At 41.8% G+C, this 26409-nt stretch overlaps 1 protein-coding gene across 1 annotated transcript in view; it reads right to left on the reverse strand.

The window, feature by feature from the left end:
* Positions 1 to 26409, reverse strand: part of SLIT3 (slit guidance ligand 3) — a 693114-nt gene that overhangs the window by 58473 nt on the left and 608232 nt on the right. Inside the window, exon 29 of the mRNA XM_084838630.1 lies at positions 4993 to 5086. Coding sequence (XP_084694756.1) covers positions 4993 to 5086 — 94 coding nt within the window. The remainder of the gene's footprint in view (positions 1 to 4992; positions 5087 to 26409) is intronic.

The following is a 26409-nucleotide window of genomic DNA, read 5'->3' on the forward strand; positions in this document are numbered from 1 at the left end:
CACAACTGGATTTCTTGCCCAGACTGCAGACCTGACACTTTCACATCATTTCAACTCCCATGAAGCCTGCTGTCTTTCCTCAATTTCCAATCCTGAACAATTGCTTCTCATCACTGACTCAGAATATGATTGTCCTCATTGCTATTCAGAACAACATTTTGTATCAGGTAGAGTTGCACCTCTCTAAGCAATATGTTGGAAATGAAAAAGTTGGAGATTGTATCTTACTAAGACTAGGGACTATTCCTTCTCAAAGTTTTGCAGAGACATAGCAAAGGAGCCCAGCAATGCTTCAGGCACACTGGCAAGCAAACGGTATCCATCATAAGATGCTGTGGGAGGAAATAGCAGCATTTAATCCTGTTGTTTTATTGATCCCTGTTGTCCTAATATAAAGTGATGTAATAATGAACGATGTACAGGTCCATATTCAAAGCTGCCATGGATCATTTTTATGATGTGTATTGGCTATCACTATAATGATAGAACCACCACTTTTCTTGAAAGGGCTGCATTAAATCAGTGCTTTATTCTGTCAGCTAGTAATTCCATGCTCCAGAATAATAAAGCTTATTTATAACTGTGCTCTAATACCTACACACTAGGCAACTGGAACAACAGGTTTATTCCTAGACAAATTCATTAAATTAGGTTTACTGTACATACCACACTGGTTTTCAGAAGTGTGGTATAGAAAATTGTCTAGAAAATACATTCCATAATTTAGAATGGCGAGGAACTGTATTAAAAACTGCCTGTGTTAAAGAATCACAGACATGGATGCCAAAAACAACACTAGTGATCTGCTAAAGAGGTAACCACTTGTAGTGTTTAGCCAAATACTTCAAATTCTTGCTTATACTTTCTACCCCAGTTGCTGATTTCTTGTGTTATTGATTTGTTTTGTCACCTCTGTGCTCGAGTGATCCTTCCCAAAAACTACTACTAATAACAACAGTAACCAATTACCAGATTTCTTTCATTTCCAGGAGTGGTGACATCATGTTATATAGAGTTGCTTAGCTACTGGGCATCTCTATACCTCCAGTTTATTACACATTCATAATTGGCCACTCACTGAATTATGCAGGTCCATTACATGATGTCATCATCGTCCAGTCATTATCCCACCATTTCCACCCACCTATCCCGTGTTTTCCTCAAACAGAAAAAATGTGGTATTTTTCCAAATATGTGCAAACAGAGCGCCATGACCTCCCCGTGTATTTCTCCCCTAGTGCGGATGAACTGCTGTGTGTTGGCAGCTGTGGGCGGTTGTTTGGGGATGCTGGGGGTGCGGTCATGATGGCGAAGGCGGTGACGACGTGCTGTGGGGCATGCCGCCTTCCCGTGCCTGCACCACTTTGGGTCCTTGCCATTTTCGGCCTGCAGCATTCTGAACAAGGCAGCAGAATGGCAGAGCTGCAAGGCGGCAGAGCGGCAGGTCAACAGAGCAGCAGGTCGGCAGAGAGCGTGCCAGCCTTCCGACCTGCCGGGACGGCTCGCTGCTGTGCATTCCCAGCGAGTAAACAGCCGAGTAAATCGCAGAGCTTGTCAAACACACTGAACGGGGAGGTGGGGGCCCCCGGGGAGATTGGTGGACTGTCTGCGTGTCAGTCCCCATCCACCATTAACGTGCAAGGGGAGGGAAAGGGGCAAGAGCCAGGGAGGAGCTGTTTCTGCACCCCAAGCACGTGCAATGCTTTTTTGCAGGAAGGCAGCGATGCCTCTGAGTGGCATCACCACCCCCGTGAGAAGGAAAGAGACAAAAAATAACATGACGGGGACAGCCATCTAAAGAGAACAAGCCAGTCCTGCAATGATACTGGATGGGGAAAGAACCGGCATTGATGTGGAATTCTCCGCCTGTGTGATGGAGCCCGCTGTCAACACTGTCTTGCTTAATTGAAATGATAGCTTTTACACTGCCATCTTTCTTCTCTTTGAATGGAGGCTGTGGGTCCGGCCTATCCTGTTAAGTGCTGGAGTGCAATCCCAAAGCTTGCTTTCACAGGCCACACTTTGGACCTTGTTATTTGCCTTACTCATGTCTTATGAACCTGTTTCACGCATGTACCTGTATTTTCATGATTTCCCTCCTTCTCTTCAACTATATTACACTGTAGAGTACCTCTGATTTGCCTTTGCCTTTTCATGTCTGCTGTGCCCCTAACAATTCATCTTGTAGTGCCAAAGCCAAGAATATTAATTTTGTTCATTCTTCAGCCCTTCCCATATTCCTTGCCCAAACCAAAACTTCAGCCTGTCATTTCCTCCTCTGTACAACAGAAAGATATTAACTAACTAGATGGCTGGAACTGACTGCCTGATTTTGGTTTGTCCCTTTGATTGTTGTTTGTAGAGTAACATCCCAGTGTTGACACTCTCTGATGCTATTCCTGTATTGCCTTCTGTCTAGCACGACAGCGATCTAGGACCAGGCAGGGACCTAAGCGTGCACATACTTGGGAGCTCAGATCTGTGAAGATGGGCCAAAAGTGGCTCCTCTGTATGTGGAAAGAAAAATAGCTGAACATTGGGGGGGGGGGGGGAGTTGTGCAAAGAAAAGTGGTATTTCCAAATTTCAATACTCATCTGCCTTACTACTACTCAAGGAAATCATTACTATAGTCCCATATTAGTACAGCTGGTGCATCACCAATACACACACACCACAACATAGTTGCTGTGCCAGAAACACTGTAAGTTGTAGGAATGAATGTATATTGTGGATTGTCCAGTTTAGAATCCCTCTCAGGCTCTAAACTAATATTACATTATATACTTAACAAAAATCCTAAGGTCCTCCTTGACTACTACTGCTGGGGTTTAACAGATAGTCCCCTATATCAGTATAAACCTGAACAGAGACTCTCTCAATTTATCCAGATCCCTAGAACCACAGGGCAGTTTAAATGTCAAAATGTACAAACGCTAAATGGGGGAACCAATCAGAAGATTTTGAAGCAAGAGTAGAAACTGACATACTACTCCTGCTTCCTAGCAGGCTGTGACTAAAGGGTTAGTCCAGTGATGAATTATCTGAAAGAGAAAGTTTGAAAACGTATCACAAAATCAGCAAGTATCAGGGCTTGCTTCTGTTCCTACTCAGAAGAGGTCATTTCAGGCACTGACCTAAATCATTCAACCATTTCCTTTCTCTTAGGAGTTAAGTGTGACTTCTAGCCCTTTCTGTTGGCAGCAAATCTACTGTCGTCATGTATATATTTTGGTTTGGAGAGGAAAGAATGGCTCTGAATTGGCATACAGTTACAACACTCAAAAGAACAAAACATGTAAGGAAAAAACACACTTAGTAAATTACATTAAATTGGCATGTGAGGATCCCAAAACTAGTATTTGAATGAAGTTACCGGCAATGGTCACTTTCAAAGAACTGTTTGCTTGGATGCTATGTTAAGTTAATGTAAAGAAGTTCATGAAAGGTAAGTTTCCTGTCCCCTCTTTTTCCTGCAGCCACTTATGACACCACCCCAAGCCTCTCTTTAGGGTCAGAGTCCCCCTTAGATACTGAGAGGGGGCACAGGGGCAAATTGCCCAAAATTGAATAGAAGAGGTGATGGGAAACCTTCCTTCTGTGAACTCCCTCAAGTTACCACATCAGTGCCAGTGTAAGCTCTTCCACTGCCTGAGGCAGAACACACATGTGCTGCCACCCGCCATTGCTGCCACGCCTGTCTCCCTCCCTTCCCACCTCTCTTCCTCCTTCCCTTGTTTGCTTAAGGGGACAGCATCTTGAAAAAGGCATCACTTTTTTTTATAACTGCTCTTAGTGACCTCTCTCTCTCTCTCTCTCTCACACACACATAGGGATGTACAAAAGTCACTTACCTTTTCGACGGGGCGATTCGTGGTGGGGGGGAGGCGCTCCGTCCCTCCCCCCCAAATTCTGGCCGGGGGAGAAAGTGCTCCGTCTTCCGGCCGAAGACATCCGGCCGCTGGCTAGCAGGGACGCAAATGGCGGCGGCTGTAGCCGCTGCCGTTTGTGTCCCTGCAGTCAGCCGTGATAGGCTACGTAAATGTTTACATAGCCTATCACGGCTGATTTAAAAGAAAAAAAACCCCGTGCGTACGCCATTTGCGTTCCTTATTTTGGCACGTCTTAGTCTACGTAAACATTTATGTAGACTAAGGCGGCGAAAATAAGGGGAACGCAAATAGCGTAGATGCTACGCTATTTGCGTTCCCCTTATTTTCGCCGTCTTAGTCTACGTACATGTTTACGTAGACTAAGACGTGCCAAAATAAGGAACGCAAATGGCGGCGCCCATGGGCGCTGCCATTTGCGTACGCGCATTTTGTTTTTCTTTTAAATCAGCCGTGATAGGCTACGTAAACTTTTACGTAGCCTATCACGGTGTTTTTTAAAAATCTAGCCGTGATAGGCTACGTAAATCTTTACGTAGACTATCACTTTTTTTGTTTTGTTTTTTACTGGAAATGGCGGCGGTGGCAGCCAGTCGGAAGACCGGCTGCCGCCGCCGAACCGCTGCCGCCAGGAAGATCTGCCCAAGGTAAGTCCCGTCCCGGGGAGGGCAGACCGTTCCGCCACCGATTTCGGGGGGCCGAATGCGCTGGCATTCAGCCTCCCTGAGATTCGTGGCGGAATTCTCTGACATCCCTACACACACACACCCTCCGTAAAAAGAGAAAATTAAATGGCTGTAATGATATAAAGACTAGCACTGGCAGTGCTGCACCTGATGAGGAATAAAGAAGTTGAAAGTAAAACTAAAGAGTCAGGTTGGAAAGAGACAAACCAAAGAGCAGAACCCTCTTTTCACTTCAGCCTCATATGTGAAATTTCATAAGCCTCTCTCTAAAGTAATAGTAATAGTAGTAATAATAAAAACTACACACAACCACACACTGGGATTTTGTTTACTTAGTCAAACTAATTCCTCATGTGATCCCAGTATAACCCATGGTTTAACACAGCCAACATGAAAATATTGATATATGCGTACTTACCTGTATGTTTTGTCAAGTAAGACACATTTGGAGTCATGCTTGCAAGGGTTTAGCTCAGGTACACATTGGTTGATCACCTCATCACATAGCTCCCCTGAAGTAAGAAACAAATTGAGGGGCGGGGGTTAATACAAATTTCCTGTGAGAACTTGGTTGATTTTCCTGAACTCTCTCCAACATACAGGGATAAAGATCTGCTTAAGAGGAAGAGATTAAGGGCATTTCTACACCAGCCTAAAATCCTGTATTTAAAACAGGGCGTTCTGCTTCCATTTTAAATGCAGGATCACAACTGACTCCCTTTACACGTGCTTCCTTCCCCCCTCCCCTCCCCTCCCCTCCCCTCCCCCCACCTTCTCCCCTGTAGCTGAGTCTTCCATGATCTTTAATTGACCTCGCTCCTCTCCTTGCCACTTTAACTCTTTTGACGGACGGAAATGAAGCGGAACACAACGGGGTAATTTGATAGCTCATTATCTGCGATCTATTTAAAAATGGAACAAAGGGCTTTTAGTGCAGGAGATGCCTGGGATGATCATGGCATCATATAAAGAGCCCACAACCTTCCATGAAGGAGCAATTTCAATTGCAGGATAAAACGTGTTGTGAAGGAGCCCTAAGGAAACGGTTTGAGGGTATGCAGACTAAAGAAAAATGAGCTCACAAACTTGAAACAGTTTAACAAGTAATCTTGTGGCACAGATTTATTCTGGCCTAAGCATTGGTGGGCAACATGAAAATGCATCTGATGAAGTGGAATCTGGCTACAGTAATTTGTTAGTTTTTAAGGTGACGCAAGACACTGTTGTTTTTGTTGCAATGGACTACCAAAGCTTCCCTCTAGAATGTGAAACAATCCACCAATGATAGAATCCATTTCAGTGTAGCAACACAAATTTTACCACAGGATAAAGTGCAGTAGGACATATGCTGGAGGTCACTTCATATTCCTTGTTTCACCATCTGAAGAGTTCCATGGATCCAGCAGCACTGGGAACTAGCAATTCATTTATTAATATGTTGAGTGACATTACTGGGGGTGCGTAAAAGGTTTCAACTAAGTTAGTAGCATTAACTTGCATTTAGAGCCAATGTGTTATTTTCCTAGAATAATATTATAACTTGATTAAAAATGGGGAAAAGGGTGGGGATTTTTTTAGTAATACTAAACAGATCTAAGACTGCATATTATTCAAGATCAACTAAAAGAGCACAGAATCTCCTGGACTCAAAGGAATATGCTGTCTTCTCAGTAAAATGCCCTCAAGTGCAAGGAACAGTTCAGCTGGTTTTAGTTATTACCTGTTCAATCCAAGGCTTAGTTTTGTATTTCTAACTTCTAATAGCGAACAGATCTAAAATGTGCAAAACCAGCTGTCTTCTGAGTATTATATATTTTGCTACACTACAGTACCTCAGCCTTGAGATACTGCCCATGATAGACCTGGAACTCCTTTCTTATAAGTAATATCCAGATTATTAAACCCTCATACCAAACCTGACCCTAAAGTCTCCTGAGAAGTTTCAGCCACACTGTAAAATTTCACAGACAAGTGGTATGTGTACAGAGTCCAGCATGCATTTCATACACACCCCTGCATGCATATATATATATATATATACACACACACACACACACACACAAAACAAAACTTTCAAAAGCAAAAATGAAGCTGTAAAATATGCTAGCGGATCAGAGTCAATTTCACATTCTGCTAAGTATTCATCTTAACGAAAAACTCATTTAAAGATTACTGGCAACAAAATCAAACCATAACATCCTGCAATATTGCCATAAGCATTGAAATCACAAACCTGGGCTAAGTATCAGTTATAAACGCTGCCCAAAGGAATTGCACAAAGTCAGAACCACATGGAGCTCTCCTACTAAAAATAATTTATGGCACTCACCTTGCGGGGGGGGGGCAGTGTTAACTCAAGTCAGGTTCTGTGAAATGGCCAAATGAGTATTTAAAAACCGTACAGTTGTGTATGGTTACAATAAAACTCTCAACCAATTTTAGTTCAGCTCATAGTTTACTGCTGGCTCCCTGAAGACAATACAAAGTGCTAGGCCTATCATGTATCAACCTGGGATTCTCTTAGGAAAGAGTGAAAATCAGTTTGAGGTAGTACTAGAATAGTTATAAATCCAGCTGACACCTGTTCAGTTCTGCAGAAAATGCAAAACCAGAGTGTTTTATTTTTTAAATCAGCAGCTGAGTCAGGATGGTGCATATTCTCTTTTGTAGAACACCTAGTTAGGTTAGATACTAAATTTGTAGTCGTAGTAGTAGTTCCAGTACTACCATACGGGTACTACTAATGTATCTGCTGAGCAAGTGAAACAAAACATGAATTTATACTGGCATTGAAAATTGTCATCAGCTTCATTACCTTAATTTGTATGCCACTCTCCCACAAAATGTGCACATAATGTACAGATATGATATAATGGCACTGCATACAAACACTAGTATAAATGATTGGGTATTGGAGATGCTAGTTTCTTTCATAGTATCACTGCTGTAAGGGGAAAGGAGTACTCTGCTCAAAATTATTGGTATCTCGCAATAATGGCTCTCGAATTGTTTTAACGGCCCTATGACTGAAACAAAAGGTTTTGCTAAGCCTAAAATGGTGATTTATTTTTTTTTAACACCAAAGCATCGTTGAACACGTCTTTCTCTTTTATGGGTTGGACAGACATATGAAATTTACTTTTTTTTGCCCCCAAAGTCAAACAGACAGAGGAACTCAGATAACAGAGACTAAATCACATTTCTCCTGTACCCAACTCATCATTCAGCTCCTCCCCTTTTCTTCTGAACCAAGTACCTACCTACTCCCTCTCACTTAGGGCCAAACTAAACATATGTGTGATAATTTTATTTACCTTTGTGTAAACATGGGTGACCCCAATTCAGATTGGGACCATGGCACCCCAAGACAGGGGGTTTAAACTTTGCTCACATTTCTCCCCCCAAATTCCACACACCCCTGAGGGGGGGAGTTAAAAAAAGAACCAAAGTATCCAGTAGAGACAGTGGAGGCTTCCCCCCTTATAAAACCACCCTTGCGGGTGCATGTGTGGTATTTCAAAGGGAAAATGGGGGAGGGGAAGTCCCCCCCCCGAGCACCATGGTCCTGATCAGAATCAGGGCCACACATACTTATATGAAGGTAAGTAAAAATACCATGCATAGCTTACACTATGTGTGATTAGCCTAATGTTTAGTTTAGTACTTACAGTACTTCACTGGAATAGTTTTAACACAGCTAGTAGATAACAAACTGCCATACCGCCCCCTTCTCCCCCCCTTCCCCCCGATATAACTCATCTCTCTGTTCCCATTGGTGCCAATGGAGGCTGTTTTCTTTTTAACTGCTCTACAAATTTCAGAAGGCAAGCAGCTCGGGAGGGAGAGATTAAAACTCCCCTCCCTGTGCACAGTGATTCCAATACAGATTGGAGCCCTCTGTGCTTATTTTAGAGTAAACAAAAACAAGAGAGGGAGCTACATGCTATGTAATCAATGTAACATTTGATCCAAATGATTCCTCCTTTCCTTCTCTTTTCTAACTGTTCAAAACCTCATGAAAGATCCAGAGGACTTTCAGGTTCCTTTGTTTCTTCCATTTGACTATCATTCTTACCTAATGAGTGGGATAAGACAAATAATACAGCAGTCCGAAGCATCTGTTCACATCCTTTCTAATAAACTCTCTCAGCCACCACATATATGTGGCCTAATTGTATCTTGAAAATTTCCCGGATTCAAACTCACAAAGGAAAAGCAAAACACCGCCCACCTCCCCCAATTCCCCTGCAAGTACACGAAGTAATAAAGCCATATGTTTTGAAAAACAGAAACATCCCTTTCATCTAAGGTTGCATAATTGCTTAAAATTTAAATAAAACAGAGAGACCACAATCCACAGAAGGTGCTGAACAGCCAAAAACAGGTTTGTACAAAAAGGGCTATGTCACAGAGGACCCAGTTTAATGGGCTGTGATCCGAGTAATCTCTTCAACAATCCAAATTAGTCTGTGTGTGTGTGTGTCTCCACGAGTGATTTGCTGCAAGCTAGGTGCATTTGGAGGTTGCTCAGGGCACATGACATCATAGCCATCCCGCAGCCACCCTGGAGCTTTTTGTGGAAAAACTGGATTTCTTGGGACAACTTAAAGTCCGATTCTTTTATTTAAGTCAGGTTCTCCATGGAGTTGTTGTGTGCCCCAACCCCTGCATTTACTTTGGGTATACTAGCCCTGCGCAGGGGCGTGCTTTCACCATGACCCTGGTCAAGGGGTGTTTCCTGTCCCTGTCTTTCCCAGCACAAACATATATGTGTCCACTTAGAAGTAACTCCCATGATGGTCAATGAGGATTGTTCCCGAAATGCACAGTCCTGAAGTCACTGAGATTCCCATGCATTGAAATAGCACATTTAGGAGCCTTAAAGCTATGTCAAAGCTGTGTGTCTTTGATGTTTGCTTCCTTGCTTTTTGGAAGTAATTAATTCTCAGCATCGGGAGCTTCAGGGGAGGGAGAAGGCTGCAGCCATGTTTCTTTAATGTCTGCTTTGTCAGTTAATGTGAAGCTTCGATCCTTCACAGCATTGGGAGCTTCAGGGGAGGGAGAAGGCTGAAGCGGCATTTCTTTAATGTGTGTTAGCTATAAGGGAGTAATTAATGTGAAGCTTTGATCCTTCACAGCATTGGGAGCTTCGAGGAGGGAGAAGGCTGAAGCTGCATTTCTTTAATGTTTGCTTTGTCAGCTATAAGGAAGGACTGGAGCAAGGGGGAGCCTCTCGCATTGGTTGATCAGCCCCTGCCAGTCAGATGATGTTCACTCCAACCCCCCCCCCCGAAGTATGCTTCTGTGAAGCGACTTAGAATGGTATGGTGCACTTCTTTGTGGAGCCCTGCATGGACCACAACCGAGTCCTTGAAAAATCCAGGTAATCCTCCATTTGCTTCTCCTCCTGTTGTTATGGAGATCCCCCCTGGGACCATGAACAAGCTTTCATGTTTATTTTGTGCATTTATTCATGTTTATCATCAGCCAATATGCCTGAAGTACTGGATTATGGCCTATATTTGGAATATCTAGATAAAGAATTAAAGTTATATTTAGGTAATTAAGGGAGCAATCCTATGGTCCCTGAGAGAGTGTCCCAGGGACATCAAATTTTTCAGATTCCCCCTCCCAAAGCTGTAGACACTGTGACCTTGGATGACTTCTTACAAGTCCAAAAGAGGCCATTTCAGTGGGCATGGAGGGGAAGAGGAGAGGTCAGGATCCGCTGTATCCTGTGGCCTCTCCAGCCCCAACCCCAACAGCATGACATCTCTAGACAGGCTCAGAGGATCAGTGGCTTGTCTACTGGAACAATTTAAAAAGGAGAATGGAGAGATGAAAATTGCCTCTGTTGCTCTTGCTGGCAGCAGCCTGGCAGGGCACAAGATGCTCGGAGGCCTCCAAGATTGGAGGGTTCCATTTAGCAGGTGGCAATCCCAAAGGACTATGCCCTAAATTATATAACACCATTTTTACCCTGCAGGTAGTAATCATTTCCTCAAAATTTAAGAGATCTGGAGGTCTTGAAAACTTGCACATTTTTTGTGATGTTTGACGTGGCCTAATAAAGGTATGACATTATATGGATTCTGGAATTTTTCTTGTGGTCAATACAGCTGCCTTTGTTTCTTATCACGCAGTGTCCAATGTACTTAGTGGGAATTGAAGGACACAATGATTAAGCTTATGATCTAGAGAATGAAGCAGAATTCTTGTTCCTGAGTTACTCCCCAATGAGATCATATTTCCTCATCTTACCTTTTGCATTTGAAACAGAAACTACCTTAAAAACGTATTTTCATCCTCATAATTGCCATATTTTATTTATAAGGCAACCATAATTAGTAGGCACTGTTGGTAATGCATTTTTTGAAAAGCTAATTCTCTGCCTGTACGCTTATAATCTATTTTTTGTACTACAGGCATCTTGCCTCAGAAACATTTTTTGTGACTGCTTTATTTGAATAAAAATGATCTCTTTAAGTGCCATACCAAACCAAACAGTGGATAAGTATAAAATAGTGCTGTTACCTGATAGACATACTTGCTCAACAAATTCTAAATTGGCCTGTGTTAATATTCTCTCAAAAAGCAACACTTTCATATCTTGCATCTTTCAGTTTAGCATAATATATATAATGAACTGTACCTTATCACGACTTGGATTTCTATGTGAATTACATTCCGAAGTTAATTTCATGCTAGGATCCTTTAGCCTTGCTGAGGAATTTATTTTATTTTACACACACACTTCATATTCGATAAAGTAAAATAAGATGACTGAAGTTACTTCACTTTCAGCATTCATCTTTTCACATAGTCATAATATCCATTAATGCCAAATATTTGACCGATATTGATTTCAAAATTTGGATAAATGAAGTCCAATTACTCTGGAAAGTTTCCGTTGAGATGTTTCTTACTTCCCATAGTTGTTTATAAGCTATGATCTTATTCATCAGCATTGTATTCCAGATCTTCCTTCACCACACTCTGCTGGTGTGGTTGATTTCCATGGGTTTGCCCACAACATGCAAGCTGCCATTAATATATATGCTACCATCACAGTGTGCTCTTTCCTGACCCAACCCTTTATTATTTCCAAATTATTATTTATTTTAGGATTTAACTGCTTTTCATAACCTATCATATCTTTAATAATGTCCAACCAGTATTTTTTCACCTTCACACATTCCACCAAATATGAACAAATGTACCCCTAACTCTACCACATGTCCAATATAGATCAAACTCATCTGGATACATTTTAACAATCTTTACAGGTGTATACCATTTATACAGTATTTTATAAAGATTCTCCCTAGAGACAGTATCTCTCCAAACTGCTGTGAGTGACTACATTAAAATTCCCATTCTGCTTCTGTTATGTTGACACTAAATTATCTCTCTCAATTTTGCTTTATATAATCATTTCTACCTACAGATTCTAATATTGCCCCATATATTAAAGAAAGTGCTCCCCCCTATACTTCCCATTAACCACAAATTTTCCTAATGAGGTTAGTGTACTATTTATATTGTCATATCCTGAATATAACTTTGTAATTGTAAATACTGAAAAAAGGGCAACTGGACATCAGGATATTTTTGTCTAATCTGGTTATAGGATAGAATTATCCCTTGATTCATAAAATCCTGAAAGCTTTTTATGCCTGCATCTATCCATTTACTGCCATCTTCCATTTCTCTTGCAACTTGGAATCCAGCCCAATTATTACTGGAGCCAAGGCTGAAATATCTGGAGCTAAGACAGATCTATACTTGTCCCATATTTTTACTATTGAATCCCTAATTCCATTTGACTGAAGTCTCTTTCTTCGGAGGTAGCCCATATCCACTCTGATCGAGTGTATTTACTCCTCTCTGTTCTACCATCCACAGTGGAGTGTCCTTATGTTCTTGAAACCATTGTGTTAATACCATCAATTATATAATAATATTCAAGATTTGGTATCTGTAATCCACCCTTAGATATTTGTTATTGCATAGTTTTTGCTCTAACTCTAGGCATTTTATAGTTCCATATATACTTATTGATCTCATATTTTATTCAAACACCTCTGTGTGATCTTAATAGTGAGTGAAATAAATAAAAATATTATTTTTTGTAACACTTTCATCTTTACTACCACTATTTGTCCCACCCATGAAACTGGCAACTTATTCCATGTATTCTTGTCTTGTTTTACCTTCTCCATTACCAGCAAAAAATTATGTTCAAATAAAATTATTGTGTCATTGGAGAAATAAATTCCCAAATAACGCACCTTTTGCTTACATTTAGACACTGTAAGATTCACTCTCTTTTGCTCTTCTTCCATCTGTATGGATAATATTTACGATTTCCCTAATTGATTTTATATCTCGAGTCCCTGCTAAATATTTCTTTTTTGTCCCATCAAATTTAGCACTGATATTATTGGTTGTTGAAGAGTAAAGAGAACATCATCTGCATATAACATTGTTTTTCATGTTGACCAGTTTTTATACCCTTAGTATTTTCATCCTTTCTGATCCCTTGAGCCAATATCTCAATGCAAATGTTGAAAGCAGTGGAGACAAAGGACATCTCTGTCTCACCCCATGTTGCATATCAATTGTAGATGACAGGCTGCCATTTTATTTTTTTATTAGTGCAAATGTGAAATTGCACTTATGAAAATACAATTAACGAGCAACTGATTTTGTGGCTCTGAGGAAGTCAAAGCAGTGAGGAACAGGAACTGACTAATTAAGGGACCATTTAGGACTACATAGCTATGGGAAATGAACAGGAAGCAACTACTTATCTACTTTAAAATAAAAATATGGCGAGAAGGAAGCTACTAATGAAAGAGACAGAAGCCCTGAAAGTCTCAACAGTATTTTGCCAGTCTATACTGAATAGTCTCATGCTGCAATTACATTGTAAGACGAAAACAAACCTCAAAACCACCACCAGGCATATAAACTTTCCAAGTAAAAAAAAATGGATATCATAGGCAATATATAGGGAAAACTACAACAGCTCTAAGAACACGATTCTGTAACCACAGATCTGCAATTCTTACCAAAAAACTGGAGCAGCCTGTTGCAAAACACTTCAGCATTCCTGCACATAGTTTCTTGGCTTTACAGTTGGTTCCAAAAGAACAAAGAAGAGACTCTAATATGCTTGACAAAAGGGAAAATTTCTGGATCTATAGACTCAGAACTCTTAGTCCAAATGATCTTAATCTGGAGGACAATTATTACACCAATCATACCTCTGTTTTTTCTCCTAAGGAACTCATCTCCAGGCATTCCAAACTGCTACTCCTGATACCCATTTAACAGCACAGCTATTGATGGGGGTGGGAGCTGAAATGTTTAGCTTAAAATAGATTTTTGATTACTTTTATTAGTATTTCTATCTTTCTTATACATTTTATGTTACGACTGACTGCATCCACAGTAGATCCAGAGCCTCCTTGTTGCTTTGCTGTTGTGCCGCTTTACACCAATCTCTCTCTCTCTCTCTGTCTCTGTATATAATTATTATAATTTAAACAGAAAATAGTACATCTCACCATAGAGTGGAGGACTGTGATAAGGTGATCTGTGTGCCAGCTGTCCATGGGCTAACTGTTGATGGGCAATAGTTCTTACGGTTCTTTGCTTTAAACTGGAATTAGACAAGACAGCCCTTAAATAGAGGATGCCTTCCAATAGAGGATGGTCCTCTGGCAGCCCTTCAAATAGAGGGCTGTATTCTGGAAAAGAGGACATATGGCCATCCTAAAAGTGGAGAGGCAATTTTGGGTAGAGAAATGCAGGTGGGAGAAAACAATCGCATCCACTTCCACCTTTCCCTCATGTATTTTAAATTACCCTTCTCCCTGCTTTACAAGGGGTTGAGCAGCAACCTTATTCTGACACACAGGTCTGCTGTCATCATGTTTAGTTTAAATTTCCCCCTCCCCAACACACATATTGATATTTTTCTTTTGTATGTAGGAAGCATCGCTGCTAGTTTTAACTGAGGGTGGGAGCGGGGAAGCTAAACAGGTTAAGATCTCAGATTTTCTGGACTGTCAATACGCATTGAGCAAATATGGAGTTTCAGAAAGTAATCAAACCCACACATTATTTACCCTGTTGTACTTGTATAAGTGAGATGCTAAGGAGGACATTAATAGTATCTACAGACCTTAAACCACTGTAACAGCTAGGAACATATGTAAACAGTGACTCATCATGACCTCCTATGACTCCAAAAGTAAGGCAGCAAAAACAACACAGCAGCATAGAAATGTTCTCCATACAGTTGGCTTTATTTAATTATTTTGTCAGTTTACCACATTGGAATTACCACATCAGAATACATGCCATTTATTTCATCCAACATTCAATGTTTTAAATCCATAAACTGAATCCCACTGTTTCTTTGTCAATGGAAGAGATGAATATTGGGTATATCAACATCTTTTTTAAAATCCTAATTTTGCTGCAATCTTAACAGCTGGTTTGTTACGGTATAGTCAGATATTGTGTGTTCTATATATTTTTTACTGCAATACCATTTAGGAAATTCATTATGTTTGTTCATAATACTAATCAGAATAAGACAGAAGGCATAAGAAATATTTTCTGCGTTATGCAAAAACAACCTTTGGAGAGCCCAAATGGTAGTAAAAAACATCATAAGACAACCACTCCCGCCCCAAAGAGAGTGTAAAGGATAAACTGAGAATTGGCTAACATTTGTAGTTAGATAAATAAAAAATAGCATAAAACATGTAAAATAGCAAGCAACATGTTGGAAGACCTGTGCAAGCAATATCTGGCAACACTTTTACCTTTAATAGTATATATGCAGTGGGAGATGTTGCCATAAAATTATAAGAAAAGTTCTGCTGGATCAGACTAAGGATCCAGTTAGTTCAGCAGCCCAGGGCCCGCTAGATGCTTCTGGGAAACCCACTATAATAGTCCAGTAAAGTTAGTGAAAAACACATGCAACTTAAAAAGTATTGCAAGATAATTTATTTTTTGAGAGAATAATCAGACTAGCGTTAGAAACAACATAAACAACACAGGGACAGGAAACACCTAAAAGTTGCACTGTCCAGCTCAATGCGGAATTTTTTTTTTTTTATGTTTTCATCCCAAAATTGGGGTGGATGGGGCAAACACTCCAAGCACCACAGGCCTTCCTACTGTGGTGTCTTTTAGGAACTCATGTGGATGCTGAGGCTTCTTCCCAGATTCTGAGAAGGGAAGAAGCCATGCTCTGCCTAAACAGGGTCACTTCCTGTTGGATCACAGCATAGCCATTTCCATTCCCAGAGCCTGGGAAGAAGCTTCTATAGCCTGCACAGGAACTCTGAGGGCCTCACTCAGCACAATCTTGTAGCTGTACCCTTGGAGCTAAGTCCCACTGTGCTCAGTGGGTCTTGCTCCCATGTAAGTGTTCATAGGATTGCAGCCTCCATCAACATTGTTGAAATTATCCTTGAAGGGAAATTGCTTATTTTTATTTTGTTTTGCTTACTGCACAGCAAAGTACAACCAATAGGTTAATTCCAACATTGTGCTAGTGGAGGTCCACTAGCTCAACGGGGCTTTCTTCTGCTCTCCTACCCCCACTGGTACAACCTAATGTGTACCACCACCAGGCATATAAACTTTCAAGTTATTTCAGTAATCAAACAAGGTCAGAAAGAAAGTAAAACATTACAATAAAATCATTTAACACAGATTAAAAGTTTAGTTCTGTAATCCTATACCCACTTCCCTGGGATCTATTTCTGCACAGACATGCATAGGATTGCATTGTGAGTAAATGAAGAGGTGATTTATGTCAAAAACACTTCATGGCATTTTTATTGGTTTTATATATAATAACTAAGGATAAAATCTTGACCACATTGCATCCAAAAGAGATCTTTCCAATGGAATTTTACAGCAATTTTAGCATCTGTCTATCAACTGCAATATACTGCAGAAGAAACCTATAAACAGCCACCCCATTCTTAAATTTTGGGCATGACAGACCAGTCATCCTTGATCCTTCTGATGATCACATAATTCCCTGGGAACTGAAATACAATTCCTTCATCCTAGCTGGCATCACTCCAGATATTACTGGTGGTTAAATTGTTCAACTCTAATATTTTAAACAAGCTAGAAGCAGTATTTGACCCCAGTTTTATTCAGCTGCAGGCCAATTATTAGCTGCAGAAAAGAAAACCCACTCTAGAATATGTGTAAAATTAACCTACATATGGCTTTGACACAATATGGGTCTCATATTTTGCAATACTGTATTTTACTTTCTCTGCTACTTTTCTAGGCTAAATTATCCAACCATTTGTAGCCTTTCATCTAAGTTCCAAAACACCTCTACAATCAAGCTCTCCTTTTCAGCCTCGGAATGTAGCGATGAATTCTAAACTCTTTGAGATTTAGTAAGGGGAATAGCTCTAAGTTGTCCACTACCCACAAGGCAATAATAAGATTCTGTTTTCCCAGGATTATCAAAAGAGATTTTCTTGAAATATAAAGCTATGATCTATATACCTAAATATCTATTCATTTCTGAGCCCTTCACTTGAAATAATGAAGACAAACATTCTAGTACGTAAACCAACCCCACAAGGTTTACAACTAAGCTTTGTTATAGAATTAAGTGGAAGATGACTGAAAACTTTCCTCACAGCTTGACTTTTCATGCCAAGAGCTTTAGATTTGAGCTATTCTGCGCAGGAACAGAAATGACTCACTGAAAGCCACTATCAACACTGAAATCCCAGCCTAATCCCCTTGTTCAAAATTATTTCCAGCAAGACTGTGAAGATGCAGGATCTCCATTCCACATCAACAGCTGGAAAACAAGATGAAGTCTCTGATTGGTTTGCTTAGTTCAAAGCACAATTCCTGATTCGTGGGCTGTGGCAGTGTTTCCAAGGATGTGTTATTTTTATGCTGTTTTTGTATTTTCTACTTACACACTTTTCCTATGCGGGGCTGAGCACATATTGAATATAGTAGCTGTTCCAGTCCCAACATATTGTTGTTGTTGTTCAGTCGTTCAGTCGTGTCCGACTCTTCGTGACCCCATGGACCATAGCACGCCAGGCCTTCCTGTCCTGCGCTCTCTCCCGGAGCGTGCTCAAGTTCATATTCATTGCATCGGTGATGCCATCTAGCCATCTCATCCTCTGCCGTCCCCTTCTCCTTTTGCCTTCAGTCTTTCCCAGCATCAGGATCTTTTCCAGGGAGTTTTCTCTTTGCATTAGGTGGCCAAAATATTTGAGCTTCAGCTTCAGTATCTGTCCTTCCAATGAGCACTCCGGGTTGATTTCCTTTAGGATGGACTGATTGGACCTCCTTGCAGTGCAGGGGACTCGTAAGTGTCTTCTCCAGCACCACAGTTTGAAAGCATCAATTCTTCGGCGCTCAGCCTTCCTTATAGTCCAGCTCTCACAGCCAATATATTACTACTGGGAAAACCATAGCTTTGATTATATGGACCTTTGTCAGCAAGGTGATGTCTCTGCTTCTTACTATGCTGTCTAGGTTTGCCATAGCTTTCCTCCCAAGGAGCAAGCGTCTTTTAATTTCATGGCTACAGTCACCGTCTGCGGTGATCTTGGAGCCCAAGAAAATAAAATCTGTCATTGCTTCCATTTCTTCCCCTTCTATATGCCAGGAAGTGATGGGGCCAGATGCCATGATCTTCGTTTCTTTAATGTTGAGTTTCAAACCAGCTTTTGCACTCTCCATGTTCACCCTCAACAAGAGGCTCTTTAGATCCTCTTCACTTTCTGCCATTAGGGTGGTATCATCTGCATATCTGAGGCTGTTGATAATTCTCCCAGCAATCTTAATTCCGACCTGTGATTCATCCAACACAGCGTTTCTCATGATGTACTCTGCATATAAATTAAATAAGCAGGGCAACAATATGCAGCCTTGTCGTACGCCTTTCCCAATTTTGAACCAATCGGTTGTTCCATGTCTGGTTCTTACTGTTGCTTCTTGACCCTCGTTATTTAATTAATTTATTTATATCCTGCCTTTCTGCCAAAAGTGGCATGTAATGTGAGTCTAGGATTGCTTTGCCCAAAATAGATTGAAGAAAAATGGAAGGAAGTTACCTTAGAAGGTATCTCATTTGAAGTTAATAAATATACAGTAGTTTACATTTCAGTGGTTGTACAGTCATTTTTCCAAAAGTAATGAAAGGTAATTTAGTGACTAGGAAGTTATCAGAATGAGTTTGATCCCTTGGGATTTGCAGAACCAGCCCATTATTTTTATTTTTTTTGCTGCCCTAGGTGATTTAAAATATTGACTCCCCCCACTTCCACTTATGTCAGCATATAAACATAGTAACAGCACACTAAGTGATCAAGGATTGACTGGAATATTTTCTCTTCATTTTTAGCGTCTGTCACTGTTAAAAGAAAAACCTTCAGAAATGTGCCTTATGCACTGGGCAACTGACAGAACACAGGAAGCTGCCTTATACCAAGGCTATTTGTCTGTCTAGGAGCCAGTCTGACTGGGAACACTCTCACAGAGGTCTTTAATACCAGATTCTACCTGATACTTTTTAGCTGGAGATGCCAGCAACTGAACCTGGTCTCTTCTGAATTTAAAGCACACTACAGCTCTACTGCTGAGCTATAGTTCTGCCAAAGATTAGGAGCCTTTCTGATTGCATCTCCCACCCAACCAAAAAGCGGCTAACTTGCCTCTATGTACTCTCTGAAAGTGAATGCAGTGATTCTCTAAAATATTTATATAGCTCTGAAATTCTGACACCCTAGGCCATTACTGGTTTGCCTCCAGGGTTGAACTGGCCCTGGGGCTTTCATTAGAATGATATTTTGCCCAAGATAGGCAACAGTAAATATTTTCGTAAGCCACCTTTTAACAACAGATGTGCCAATTTGCTTCCCTTAGCTACCTCCTGGTTTTACCACTGTGTGAAGAATAACTTGATCACTATTGTTTTAGAGAAGCTAAACAATAATAGTCTGTGGGTCTTTTCTCAATTAATAATAAATTAATTAAAACATTTCAAGACCACCTTTCAGCTCTAACAACCCCCCCCCCCCGGTAGTTTACTATACAATGAAATCCAAACAAAAACAATATTAAACAGAATTAAAGACAGAGATAGGGGAGCAATCCTATGGCCCCTAGAGACAATCTAGGGGGGCCACAGGAGAGTTTGTATTCTGACCTCGAATCCTGGAGTCCAAGTACCCCTCCCCCTCCCGTCTCAGCCAGGGAAGAAAGAACTGCACGGGCTGCCTCTATCAGCTCACAAAAGCGAGCTCGGAGAGGAGGGAAAGGGGGCAGTTCTGTGGGCGGGGAGTGGAAGAGGCTGGAGCGACCTGCTTACAAGAATCCTCTGGCCGCCCCAGCCTCCTTCCCTCCCTGTCCACACAGCCCCATCTAGATGAGCAAAATCACCTGTCTAGTGAAAATGCAGGGCAAGAGAAGCATAGAGGTGATGATTCCCTCCTGGCCTGCATAGCATGCCTGTTAGCCTCTGAGCTTGGAGGCTGATGGGCATCCCCACAGGACTCCACCCTAAGAAGCCAGAAACAATGGAGACTGAAAACACTAAAATGAATACTATTTGCTTATGAGATATCCTGGATGCTCCAGATCTGTTGAATTCCAGTGGTTCTTGGGATGCAGTGGAATATTTGTGGTTCCTAATGACAATAAACTTGGGCTATAAAATAAGTTTAGTGTTATTCTTAGTAATATATACGAAGTATACAATAAGGAAAGAATATTTGGAACTGGGACGCTACATGGTATCTGCTGTTTGTTTATTGTATGCAAAATACTGGAAACAGTAAAAATGCCCCATTTGAAAAAACAGATTGCTAAAATTCAGGACTGTTTGGTAATGGCCAAAATGACCAACTATATAAGAATCCCAGAATCATAGAATAGTAGGGTTGGAAGGGGTCTATAAGACCATTGAATCCAATCCCCTGCTCAATGCAGGAATCCAAGTCAAAGCATTCCTGGCAGATGGCTGTCTAGCTTCATCCTGGATGCCTCCAGTGTGGGACAACCCACTACCTCCCTAGGTAATTGGTTCCATTGTCATTGTCATGGGACTGGGTTCAGCATGCAGTGGGCCTTGTAGGTTATAGCTAAAATTTGATCAGAAGTAACCTGGAAGGGCTTGGGCCTATTCAGCCTCTGGAATGTCAGAGTCTGTGTGAGCTTATCTCTGTCAGTGTTCTCAGGCCAGAGCCAGGGGGAGTCACCCAATTCCCTGTCCAGCTGCTGGTCTGGCCTTGGCAGGCAGGGAGGCTGGAAGCTGTCTGTAAGAACCCGACAGAGATGGGGTGGGGTTTGCAGAAGGGTCACCCAGGTTGAAGCATCACTGCTGCAGGGTAGTGTTTAGAGAGGGGCCTTGCTGAAAGGCTAAAGGCCCTTGTCTGTCAAGGGATCTGGAGGGAGTGTCTTACAATCATGCTGTCCCTTTTAAGCTGATGCAGAAGTGAAGAAGCTTTGCTAGGAACATCTCGTCTTCATTGTCCGAAGCCTTCTCTGTTTGGATCCACCATCATCTGGGCTTTTGGAGGCACTCTGCACATGGACTGGAACATTGGATTGTTAAGGATTTGCCATGAAAAGTACTGTGAAGCTTTTCATAGACTTGAACTCTTGTTGCTGTGGATGGTGTGTGTCTATTTATCGTCAGCTCATCGTACTGGCGTTCATTTAGGGATGTATGGACTGTAAAATCTGCTCCGTCTGTGTTTCATGGATTGTCGGGTGCCTTTTGTTCCATTGTCTGCCCACAGGCAGATGCGAATATTTTTTTTGTCATGTGGAAAAATAAGTAAATAATTATGTAAGTATTTACGTAAGTATTTACATAGTTTACCTTAGTATGTAACATTTAGCATATTGTCCCCCTTTCCAGTCAACATTCCTCGGTAGAAACTTACATATTTTCCTACAAACCTATATGTGTAAATTTCAGGAAAGTAAAAAAAATCATCCGAAAGTCCATGGACTCTGCACAGCTTGATGGGGCCGCTCCGCAGCAGATTCTGTAGATCAGATTCTTAGAAATCCAAGCTCATTTTAGTTTGTCTCAAATTTCTCCAGCATCCCTACCTGGGTTTGATCTACTACTTATGGACTTCCTTCTGCCTGGACACATGCAGTGCGGAGTTACCAAGGTGAAAGCAGTGGCATGGAACTCCCTGTGTGTCTGGGTTTATCCTTCCTTTGATCTTGATAGGCCTTGGCCATGTAGCCTGGAGTTATCAACAAAAGATTCAAAGTTGGACTCTCTATGGGTGTGGTTTGTTTAGGCCCTTCAAGAAGTTATCCCTTGATTGCCTGATGAGTTCATTCCAGGAATCATTCCCTTTCCATGTCTGGGGTTGGAACCCAATGAAAGGACTGTCTGGGTTAGGCACCCAGGAATCCAGAGTCCCTTCCCTTGTGTTCAGAACTGTGGAGAATGACAACAAGGAAACCACGTTGACGAGGATCTCAGTCACAGTAGGAATGTTTAGCTTTGGACTGTTCTGGAATTACATAGAGCCTATAGCTACTGACCATCAGCTATATGATTTCTGAAGAGTGTAACCATTAGCTTTTGCTGTGGGATTTCCTGCAATAAAGAAATCTCACTGATTTGGGTGTCTGGTGTCTGATTGCCTCAGTGTGTGCACTGGGGGGATTGGGAAGCTTGACAGTCGTATTGCTCAAACAGTCAGGACGTTTTTCTTGATGTTCAGCCAGAATCTGGCTTCCTGTAACTTGAGGCCATTATTCCGTGTCCTGCACTCTGGGATGATCAAGAAGAGATCCTGGCCTTCCTCTCTGTGACAACCTTTCAAGTACTTGAAGGGTGCTATCATATCTCCCCTCAGTCTTCTCTTCTCAAAGCTAAACATGCCCAGTTCTTTCGTCTCTCCTCATAGGGCTTTGTTTTCAGTCCTCTGATCATCTTCACTGCCTTCCTCTGAACATTTTCCAGTTTGTCTGCATCCTTCTTAAAGTGTGGCACCCAGAACTGGACACAGTACTCCAGATGAGGTTAACCAGTGCTGAGTAGAGGGGAACTACTACTTCCAGGGATTTGGAAGCTATGCTTCTATTAATGCAGCCCAAAATAGCATTTGCCTTTTTTGCAGTCACATCACATTGTTGGCTGATATTCAGCTTGTGATCGACAATTCCAAGATCCTCCTTGCTTGTAATATTGTTGAGCCAAGTATCCCCTATCTTGTAACTGTGCATTTGGTTTCTTTTTCCTGGGTGCAGAACTTGGCATTTATCCCTATTAAATTTCATTCTGTTGTTTTCTGCCCAGCACTCCAGCCTAACAAGATCACTTTGAATTTTGTTTCTGTCTTCCAGGGTATTATCTATCCTGTCCAATTTTGTGTCATCTGCAAATATGATCAGCATTCCCTGCACCTCTTCATCCAAGTCATTAATAAAAATGTTGAAGACCACTGGGCCCAGGACTGAGCTTTGCAGTACCCCGCTCATTACTTCTCCCCAGTTTGAGAAGATCCCATTGATAAGCACTCTTTGAGTCTGATTCTGTAGCCAACTGTGGATCCACCTGATAGCTGTTTCATCTAGCCCACTTTTGTCAGGGTGGACACTGAGCCCATAGAATCCCAGAGTAGTTCTGATTCTGAGGAAGAGCAGTCGCTCCTGGGAGAGGAGTGCGCTCCTCTTTCCCAGGACCAACAGCTGACGGAGATTCCTCCCACCAGCATTCCTAGTTTAGTTAGCAGTCCAGGGAGTGACCAAGCACAGATAGCAGACTTAGTGGATGCACGACGCAGATGCAGAGAGTGGCGCCAGATGGAGGGCGCGGAAAGGAGGCGAAGTGCCAGGTTGGCTGCGCCCAGAGGCTCCAAGGGAAAAGGGGAGGGACTCTCCCTAGTCCTTAAGTTCAGGGGTCTGCCAGTAATTCCCTTTCAAACGGGGACCAACTGTTCCAACTTAGGGCATAGGTACTGTGCTGCTCAGATCTAGTTGCAATCGCTATAGTTGTTACATTGTAAAAGAAGAATAAAGCTTTGAAAGGAATTCCTTTGTCTGTGTCTGGACTTGGCTACTGATTTAGACTGAGAGAGACCTCCAAGGAGCCCTCGACAACTTTGAGCTAGTTTGCTCATCAGGATATCATGGGGCACTTTGTCGAAAGCTTTGCTGAAGTCGAGGTATATTATGTCCACAGCATTCCCACAGTCCACAAGGGAGATGACCTGATCAAAAAATGAGATCAGATTTGTCTGGCAGGATTTTTTCTTAACAAATCCATGTTGGCTTCGAGTAATCACTGCATTGTTTTCAGAGCGCTTACAGATGGATTGCTTTATAATCTGCTCCAGAATTTTCCCAGAGACTGATGTCAGACTGACTGGTCTGTAGTTCCCAGGTTCCTCCTTTTTGCCCCTTTTGAAGATAGGGACAACATTAGCCCTCCTCCAGTCATCTGGCACTTCACCCGTCCTCCATGATGTCCCAAAGATAATAGACAGTGGTTCTGAGAGTTCTTCTGCCAATTCTTTCATCACTCTAGGATGCAGTTCATCTGGCCCTGGAGATTTGAACTCCTTCAAAGTAAGGAGGTGTTCCTTGACCATGTGCCTATCGATCTCAAGCTGCAATCCTGGCCCTTCAGCCTGTACTTCGCCTTTGCTGGGGTGGATCGGGGGTCATAGACCCTCTTTCAGGAGAAGACTTAGCCAAAGTAGGAATTGAGCACTTCTGCCTTTTCTTTGTCATCTGTTATCATTTTGCCATCATTATTGAATAGCTGAACCACCATTTCTTTCCTCTGTTTTTTATTATGCATGTATCTGAAGAAAACCTTTTTGTTGCTTTTAGCATCCCTCGCTAACCTCAGCTCATTCTCAGCTTTAGCCTTCCTGACGCCATCCCTGCAATTCTGTGCTACCTGCCTGTACTCTTCCTTCGTAGCTTGGCCTTCCTTCCACTTCCTATATGTGTCCTTTTTTGTTTTCAGATCATCTCTAAGCTTTTTGTGGAGCCACATTGGCTTCTTCTGTTATCTTCCGCCTTTTTTTCTTGCTGGAATTGTTTGTAATTGTGCCCTTAGAATTTCCTTTTTTAAAAACTCCCACCCATCTTGGACTCCTTTTCTCATTAGAGTCACTTGCCATGGGACCTTACTTATCATTGTTCTGAGTTTATTAAAATTGGCTTTCCTAGAATCCAGGGTACGCGTTTGGCTACACTCGGCTTTTGCTTCCTCTAGAACCAAGAACTCAAGTATAAGATGGTCACTTTCCCTCAGAGTTCCCATAACTGCTACTTTATCCACTAAGTCTTCTCTGTTGGTTAGGATCAAGTCAAGGACAGTCGATCCTCTAGTTCCTTCCGCCACTTTCTGTAGGAGGAAGTTATTAGCAACACAAGTCAGGCATTTCCTGGAGGGGCCATGTTTTGCAGAATTTGTCTCCCAACAAATATTGGGGAAATTGAAGTCCCCCATTACTACTACAGCAGGCTTCCTTGAAACATTGGCAATTTGCATTTCAAAAGTTTCAGCCTCGTCTTCTCTTTGACTGGAGGCTGGTAATGGACTCCAACCACCACGTTCCTTTTATTCTTTGCTCCATTTATTTTAACCCAGATGCTCTGGATGGGGCTACCAAGCTCATCCTCTTGTATTTCTGTGCAGAGATATGTATTTTTAACATACAGTGCAACTCCACATCCCTTTCTGTTCCTTCTGTTGTTTTTGAACAAGTTATATCCTTCAATTGCTGTATTGCAGTCATGGGAGTCATCCCACCTAGTTTGAGTTACACCTATCAAGTTATAATTTCCCTCCTGTATTAAGACTTCAAGTTTGTTCTGTTTATTTCCCATACTCTGGACATTAGTATATAGACATCGAAGACCATGTGCTTTATAGTCTGGCTTTCTTCCTACATGTTTCTGAAGACTATTATTGGACGCTATTAGAGCTGTTCTCTCCGTTGTGGTGCATAAGCTTTTGTCTACTGTTACCCCCAACTTTACATCTCCTTCCACCGTAAGATTCAGTTTAAAACCCTCCTGATGAAGTTCTTCATGCTGTGGCCAAACACATTCTTCTCAGCCCTTGTGAGGTGCAACCCATCCCTTGCCAGCAGTCCACCTTCTAGGAAGTATAGCCCATGGCCCTAGAATCCAAATCTCTCGCGTTGGCACCACCTTTGTAGCCAGTCATTCTATTTTTCTCTATTGTTGTTGTAGGTAGGCCTTGGTTTCATTGTTTCTGCTTGACTGACCTTCAGCCTCTTTCTTGCTCTCATGTGGGGTCCCCTGGAATTCTTCCTCTGCAGGCTGTCCTCCAGTCTCACCCTCAAGTACCTGAAAACGGTTCCATAGTTCCACTGCTTCCACTGGTACAGAGTGGCTTCTAGTTCTGCTCCTAACTGTCACCCTTTTCCAGGAAGTATCCTTTACTTCATTTTTCCTCACCTCAACATTTTCGTTTTCTGCCTCAGATTGCTGTTGCTCTTCTAGCTCCTGTACCTCGCTTTGCTGTTGTCATTCCACTGTTCTGTCTAAGAACTCTTTGTCTTCTCTTATTCCCTTGGGGGTCAACACTCGTCACTCCAGTCCTCTTATTTTTTATTCCAACAGTGTAATCAACTTGCACCTGTTGCACATGTAGGCCATGTTGAACTCGGGCAAGAAAATAAACATTGCACACACCTTGCAAGGCATCATCACTGGAGAGTCTTTTCCTTCCATAGCGTCTATTCCCTTTTTGTTTCTAGCTTTCTGATTGTACTGGAATAGCCTGTGT

This window comes from Heloderma suspectum, chromosome 2, assembly GCF_057233095.1.
Source record: "Heloderma suspectum isolate Gila_16-S chromosome 2, 16-S_ref, whole genome shotgun sequence".
NCBI lineage: Eukaryota > Metazoa > Chordata > Lepidosauria > Squamata > Helodermatidae > Heloderma > Heloderma suspectum.